This window comes from Ipomoea triloba, chromosome 5 (assembly GCF_003576645.1).
Source record: "Ipomoea triloba cultivar NCNSP0323 chromosome 5, ASM357664v1".
Taxonomy (NCBI): domain Eukaryota; kingdom Viridiplantae; phylum Streptophyta; class Magnoliopsida; order Solanales; family Convolvulaceae; genus Ipomoea; species Ipomoea triloba.
The window spans coordinates 7,696,867-7,705,349 of NC_044920.1; the positions used below are offsets into that span (position 1 = coordinate 7,696,867).

Here is an 8,483-nt window from a genome sequence, read left to right on the forward strand (position 1 = left end):
CGGTTAAAAACCGTTGTCTTTGAGGTAAAATTTCTGTTGTCGAAACTGGTGTTCATAAAAGTCACGCACATAGACAACGGTTTTTAACCGTTGTCTTTTCTAGAAATGACAACGGTTTTTCAACAGTTGTCTATTGAGTGTTGTTAAAACTAGTTTTGTTGAAAGTCACGCACATAGACAACGGTTTTTCACAGTTGTCTTTTTCTAGAAAAGACAACGGTTTTTTACCGTTGTCTTTTGAGTGCTATTGAAACCGGTGTTGTTAAAAGTCCGGAGCAAAGACAACGATTTTTCACCGTTGTCTTTTCTAGAAAAGACAGCAGTTTTTTAACCGTTGTCTTTTGAGTGTTGTTGAAACCGGTGTTGTTAAAAGTCTGGAGCAAAGACAACGGTTTTTAACCATTATCACAACGGTTTAAAACTGTTGTTTTTAACCTATTTTGATTTTAAGCATAATAATATAATTCTTTAAAAAAAACATACTAATATAATAAAAACAATTTATCCATATACCATCACCAAGTCTAAATACTCAATGTTAAAAATACACAAGAACTAATCACAAAGTCAAAATACTTCAATGAACAATTCTAATCACCAAGTTAATTTACAAAATCTAGATTCTAAACTAAACCATTATTCCATGAATCCACTTCAAGGGTAATTGGCTCTACGTCGCACTCTGAAAGCTAGTCACTTACACCACGTCCTGAAAACAATAAGGGTTGATATGGAGAAACCAATAAAATCATATGCATAGCTCATCATATAATCATTTTGAGATATAGATTTTCTCTAGTCATTCTCAAATATCAATATAGAAAAACAATACATAAGTGGAAGTATCCCAATCATAATCGAAAAGTTATATCAAGGACAAGTGTGGAGATAACAATGGGCCTAGCAAGGCAAGAACTCCACCGCAGCGTTAATGTCCTTGATTAATGTCCTTAATTCATACTTAGTCCATAATACCATCAACTAATCATTAATATTAACCATCATCATTGATTAATATTCCATAATAAACCCATCATTTGCCTTAATCATCATTAATTAATTAATAGCCAATAATCACATCACTAGTAACAATATGATTCATTAAATCAAGATACTTTCAAGGGATTGAATTAGCTTAATTGGAAGGAACTCAATATGTTAAAGTATGAGCTGTAAAGTTCAATTCTCACACTAACAACAACGGTTACATAAAACTGTTGTTTTTTATTAAAAAAATGCACATAGACAACGGTTTTAAAAAACCGTTTTCTATGTGGTGTTGTCTTTTGACATAAAGACAACACATCAACAACAACGGTTACATAAAACCGTTGTCTTTTATTACAAAAATGCACAAAGACAACAGTTTTTTAAAACCGTTGTCTTTGTGGTGTTGTCTTTTGACAAAATGCACAAAGACAACACACCAACAACAACGGTTACATAAAACCGTTGTCTTTTATAAAAAAAAAAAAAATGCACATAGACAACGGTTTTTTAAAACCGTTGTCTTTGTGGTGTTGTCTTTTGTCGAAATGCACAAAGACAACACACTAAAGACAACGGTTCGGTAAAAACCGTTGTCTTTGATAAAAGTGTTGCGTCAAAGACAACGGTTTTAGACAAAACTGTTGTCTTTTACACAAAAGACAACACTTTTGTCAAAAACCGTTGTCTTTGTACTGTTGTCTTTGTGCATTTTTCTTGTAGTGAAAGAATTGTTACCTAGAATGGATGAAATGGAAGAATTAATTAAAGCATGAGTATTGGTGTTTGGGTGGTGCACAAATGATTTTTGGGGGTACCTTGGTCATTTACCAGTGTTGTTTGAAATTTGGGAATGAGTTAGAAGTGAAATGGAGGTGCAAAGCAAAGCAATGGCTGAAGAAGTAAGTGGCATTGGTTGTGTACTAGGCCACGTAGGAGCGTACATGAGCTAGTACATGCCCCTCCCGATCATGAATGTGGGCTAACTCGTGGCCAAGATCCAGAAGCTACTACCAAAAGAGTCACGATCGTTATCTGGGCTGAGTACGAAGGGATGTACGAGAGTACACCCACTCGTACATGCCACAGATCAGTGCAATTCTTCCATTTTTCCAGCAAATTGTCTCCCAATTGATCTTTGAAGTTCCTTAGTGACTTACCCTGTAATGTTAGCTCAAAAACAACAACACAAAAATAACAAAAATTACAAAAAACAAAGCAAAAGTGTTTTTATTTTTATTCTCCTTGGGTTACCCGCACTGCATTGATACTACTTGTAACTAAAATTTTGAATTTCAATATATATATAATTCAGATTTTCTTTGTTCACAAGCGCCTTACGAAAATGTGCCTTGGTAAGCACTGCACGGTGCTTACCAAAAGGTACCGTGGTAAGTCCCGCAAGGTGCTCACAGAAAAGTTACATGGTAAGCACCATTCTGCATGTTTCAATATGAGTCATTTTCATTTTGAACCGACCCGTCTCACAAATAAGGATCCGTGAGACCGTCTTACACATGTGTTTGCCTTGAAACTGAGGTATAGTTTTGACAATTTATATTTAACAATGATGTTCTATGTTTGCTAAACGCTTGAATACAGGATTGGGTCTTGATATTCGCAATGGGAGTTACACAATGTGATGAGCTCATTGTGAGCATTTCATCTATATCTAATGCGTCTTTGAGTCATCACGATTTATCCTTCTAATTATTTTGTTGGACTAAGATGTGGGATCCTAAGGCAAGAAATTTTCGTTTTTTTTAGCAAACGTATGCCTAAATTACCGGAGTCTAGCTGTAATTTACAAACTTACACGGGATGTGAAATTGTTAATAACAGACGGTTACTATGTTCTTTTTTAAAAATAATATTCAATTTTTGTAATATTATGTTTATTATTAATATATATAAATTACATTTAAAAAGATGAATTAATTTGACCAATAAATAGTAAATAAGATAATTAAAATGAGATAGAGTAGGTACTAAAATACAACTACGTTGACTTCACAAAGACTACTGAGTTGGCTGTGCAATACTGCACGAATGCCTAGTCTTCCTCACAAAATCGGTAAGATAGAAGGATTTTCATGCCAACCATCCTTATTTCTTGAATAGCTGTGCCCAGAATATATGCACCTTGCGTGTCAACCATGCCAATCAACCTCTGCATCCTCACACTCTTCATCTTCACTTTCCACTGCCATGGACAATCCCAAACCAGTCCTGACAGATCCATTCTTCTTGATTTAAAGAAGCATTTTTTGAATTCACCAAACATCTCTCATCACTGGACTTCATCATCAGACCACTGTACCTGGCTGGGAATCACCTGCCATAAGGGATTCGTCACCAAAATTCAGCTTGGTGGGCTAATCATCAACGACACAATCCCCCCCTTCATCTGCGACCTGAAAAATCTCACTCATCTTGATCTCAACAACAACAATATCCCTGGATCATTTCCTGCATTTCTGTACAATTGTTCCAAACTTGAATACTTGGACCTTTCTTTTAACAACCTCAGTGGCATCATCCCTGATAATATTAGCCTCCTTTTTCCTCGACTAGAGGTTCTTAAACTGTCTTCTAACTGGTTCGTGGGCGGCGTTCCAGCTGGAATTGAAGGCCTAAAAGGTCTGAAAGAACTTCAACTAGCTGGACTGTTCACAAATGGCTCATTCCCTCCAGAGATTGGCAACCTCCTGAATCTTGAAGTTCTTGTTCTTAGCCAGAATAGTTTCTCACCACAGGAAATCCCGCCAAGTTTTGCCCAGTTGAAGAAACTGAGACACCTCTGGATGAAAGAGGCAAACTTGATTGGCAAAATCCCGGAAAATATCAGCAGCATGGAAGCACTAGAGTACCTGGATTTATGCCAAAATGAGTTGAGTGGAAACATTCCAAGTGACTTCTTCCTGCTCAAGAATTTGACCACTGTTTTCCTGTGGTCAAACAGATTGTCTGGGCCTGTTCCCCGTCCAGTTATGGCATTGAATTTGAATGTTATTGATTTTTCTAATAACAGCTTGACGGGGAGCATTCCAGAAGACATCGGAAAGATGGTAAAGTTGGAAAATTTGGCCTTGTTCATGAATCAATTATCAGGGAAAATACCAGTAGGCATAGGTAGACTGCCAGCACTGTCTTCTATTGAACTCTTCATGAATAATCTGTCAGGTGAACTTCCGCCAGATTTAGGTCGATTTTCGAAGCTTAAAATTTTTGATGTCTCCACAAACCATCTTACAGGATCACTACCAGATGGTTTGTGTTATAATAAGGTATTGTATGGCATTTATGCTTTTGACAACAATCTCACGGGTGAGTTACCAAAATCACTTGAGGATTGCAACACCATGAGTGCAGTCAGGGTTGAGAGAAACAATCTTTCCGGTACAATTCCTAATGGTCTATGGACAATTGGGCCTTTGACAAGGTTGTTGATTAGCAATAACCAGTTCACTGGTCAGCTGCCACAAAAAGTGGCACCAAATTTATCTCTACTTGATATTGGCCACAACCAATTTTCTGGTGAAATTCCTGAAGGTTTATGGACAGCTGAGAATTTGGAAGTGTTGCATATTAACAATAACCAGTTCACTGGTCAGCTGCCACAAAAGATGGCATCAAATTTATATATAGTTGATATTAGCAACAACCGATTTTCTGGTGAAATTCCTGATGGTGTTTGGACATCTGGGCAATTGAAATGGTTGTTTATTAAGAATAACCAGTTCACTGGTCAGCTGCCAAAAAGCATTACATCAAATTTATCTATACTTGATATTAGTAACAACCAATTTTTTGGTGAAATTCCTCCGGCAATATCTTCTTGGAGCAATCTATATATCTTCAGTGCAAGCAATAATCTCTTAACAGGTCAAATTCCTCATGAACTCACTGCCCTTAGATCTTTATCAGTCCTTAGGCTTGATGGGAATAAGCTTTCTGGAAATTTTCCTTCAAATATTATATCTTGGGAGTCACTGTCCACATTGACATGCAGCAGAAATCAACTTTCAGGTACAATCCCTCCAGCACTAAGTCTTTTGTATCTTAATCAGCTAGACCTCTCTGAAAACCAATTCTCTGGAGAAATCCCGCCTGAAATAGGTCATTTGGTTGTAAATTCACTTAATCTGTCCTCCAATCATCTCTCGGGGAAAATTCCAGATGAATTTGAAGTTGTGTCTTTTCGAAAGAGCTTCTTGAACAATCCTGGTCTCTGTGCTACTACGCCCTCATTAGGCCTCAGGGATTGTAGAGAAAAAACTGAGAAATCCAAACTTATTGCCATTATTGGAAGTATAGTAGCTCTTTTGTTTCTAGTGGTCATTCTATATATGGTGCATGTGTTCAAGATTAGAAGATTGGAAGAAAAGAAAAGAAAAGAAGCATTGGTTCAACACTGGAAGCTCACACCATTCCACACTTTAAACTTCATGGAATCAGACATTTTACCAAATTTAGCAGAGGACAATATGGTCGGGAGTGGAGGATCAGGGAAAGTTTATGTTGTGGCGTTACCCACTGGAGAAAAAGTTGCTGTTAAGAGTATTCGGAACAACTACAAGTTGTGTGAGAAGGTGTTTCTAGCAGAAGTTAAGATACTGGGCACAATTCGTCATTCGAATATAGTGAAGCTCTGGTGCTGCATCTCAAGTGAAGAATCAAAGTTACTTGTTTATGAATACATGGAAAATCGGAGCCTGGATCTATGGCTTCATGCAAAGAGAAGATCACCCGGCCAATTCCTGGATTGGCCTACTAGGCTGCGCATCGCAATTGGAGCTGCTAAAGGCCTCTCATATATGCATCACAACTGCTCGCCGCCAATTGTTCATAGAGATGTGAAATCCAGTAATGTTCTTTTAGATTCTGACTTCAATGTCAAGATTGCAGATTTTGGCCTCGCCAAAATATTGATCAACCATGGAGACCCCAACACAGTCTCAACTGTTGCTGGCTCCTTTGGCTATATAGCTCCTGGTAAGTGTTAGGAGCATTTACACAATTATTTCGAGAGGCCAAGGTGCTGAACTTGTCCTTTTAATTTAACAGATGTTTGCCCAACAATCTCCCTAGCTAGTCACATGTTACTGGACTTAGTCCTTATTGGCCTCCGTCCAACAATCCTACTCCCAACACCAGTCAGTCTTAACTGTTCCTGTCCGGCTTCCGCCTAACAATCTTAATTGTTCTTGTTGGGACCAACAATACATCCCCCCTTAATTGAACTTGTCTCTCCTAGCATAAGCTCTAGTACCACTTATTAGGATCGAGAGCATACCATTACGCAAAAAGCTACCGCTCATAGCAAAGATGTAACTTTATTTTGTTATACGGCCACACATTTTTGAAAGTCAAGGTGCTGGTATTGATTTTTTAACAGTCTTCGCCCAACAATTTCCCTCGTCACATGGTGCTAGCTTGCCCCTTACGAGCCTCTGCCCAACAATAAGTCATTATATTTTGCCACTCTTGTGATTAAATTTTTCTTACTCACGAATTTTGTAATTTCAACCTTTTTTAATGTTGTTTTCAGAGTACGCATATACGAAAAAAGTGAACGAGAAGTTTGATGTTTATAGTTTTGGGGTAATCCTTTTGGAGCTGGTGACGGGAAGAGAGCCGATTGATGGAGATATGGGTTGTGGGTTAGCTGATTGGGCGCGCTACCACGTTCAAGAAGGAAATCAAATAGTGGATGCTCTAGATGGGGATATCAAGGAGGCAGAGAATAACTTAGATGAGATGTGTGGAGTATTCAGGCTAGGGATCTTCTGTACTGGTTCAAATCCTGCTAAAAGACCGACCATGAGAAAGGTCTTGCAGATTCTCCTCTATTGCAGCCCACCATCACCANCAAATGAATTAATTGTAAATATTATGGACAGCGATAAGTCGTCACAAGACTCCAAATGAATTAATTAGAAATGTCGGGAAATAGTTTAGCTTGTTTTGTGGTTGACGGCCTCCGTTTTGTACGTCAAGTTAGGCTGCTGAGTGTTGACAAATATTAAGCAATTCCCTGAAATGAAGCTTCCATGCAATTAGCAAAAAGCTAGGGGAGAAAATTCGTCTTGACTAATAGGGGNATGAATTAATTAGAAATGTCGGGAAATAGTTTAGCTTGTTTTGTGGTTGACGGCCTCCGTTTTGTACGTCAAGTTAGGCTGCTGAGTGTTGACAAATATTAAGCAATTCCCTGAAATGAAGCTTCCATGCAATTAGCAAAAAGCTAGGGGAGAAAATTCGTCTTGACTAATAGGGGCGGCTAGGGTTGCAAATCAAATTTTGACTCTTTCCCAAAAAAATTATTTTCACAAGGAACTACTATGCATTAAATTAGTTTAAACGTATGCAAATTTGTTCTTCACAAGTATTTTGAGTGGTTGGTTTAAATTAACACTAATGAATATTTCAAAATAATAATAATAATAATAATAGAGTTTTTATCAATATTTAGATTACAGACGATAATGTAATCAGANACAAATATTAAGCAATTCCCTGAAATGAAGCTTCCATGCAATTAGCAAAAAGCTAGGGGAGAAAATTCGTCTTGACTAATAGGGGCGGCTAGGGTTGCAAATCAAATTTTGACTCTTTCCCAAAAAAATTATTTTCACAAGGAACTACTATGCATTAAATTAGTTTAAACGTATGCAAATTTGTTCTTCACAAGTATTTTGAGTGGTTGGTTTAAATTAACACTAATGAATATTTCAAAATAATAATAATAATAATAATAGAGTTTTTATCAATATTTAGATTACAGACGATAATGTAATCAGAGTTTAAAATGAATGGCGTTAATTCAATTTATTTATTTATTTTTAATACAAAAGAGGATTGGGGATGCAACACAATTTATTTATTATCATATATATACTAATATAGTATATAATAATATATCTAATTATATAAATACTTATAATCCTCATTATATTCCTTCATAGTTTAATTAAAATTAAAATTTATTCTATTAGTTGAAAAGTTTTTAAATCATTTGAAAATACTAATATNTTCAAAATAATAATAATAATAATAATAGAGTTTTTATCAATATTTAGATTACAGACGATAATGTAATCAGAGTTTAAAATGAATGGCGTTAATTCAATTTATTTATTTATTTTTAATACAAAAGAGGATTGGGGATGCAACACAATTTATTTATTATCATATATATACTAATATAGTATATAATAATATATCTAATTATATAAATACTTATAATCCTCATTATATTCCTTCATAGTTTAATTAGAATTAAAATTTATTCTATTAGTTGAAAAGTTTTTAAATCATTTGAAAATACTAATATATAGAAAAACTAATATTAAATAATAAATAAAATCTATATCTACTAGATATATATATATATATATATATATATATATATATATATATATATATATATATATATATATATATATATATATATATATATATATATATATATATATATATATATATATATATAT

At 35.4% G+C, this 8,483-nt stretch overlaps 1 protein-coding gene across 1 annotated transcript; it reads left to right on the forward strand.

The window, feature by feature from the left end:
• The first annotated feature begins 3,125 nt into the window (after window positions 1-3,125).
• On the forward strand, window positions 3,126-6,918 carry LOC116020173 (receptor-like protein kinase HSL1). Its single transcript, XM_031260656.1, has 2 exons — window positions 3,126-5,982; window positions 6,539-6,918. Exons 1-2 carry the CDS (start codon window positions 3,144-3,146, stop codon window positions 6,916-6,918), a joined length of 3,219 nt encoding a protein of 1,072 aa, XP_031116516.1. The 5' UTR covers window positions 3,126-3,143.
• The last annotated feature ends 1,565 nt before the right edge of the window (window positions 6,919-8,483 follow it).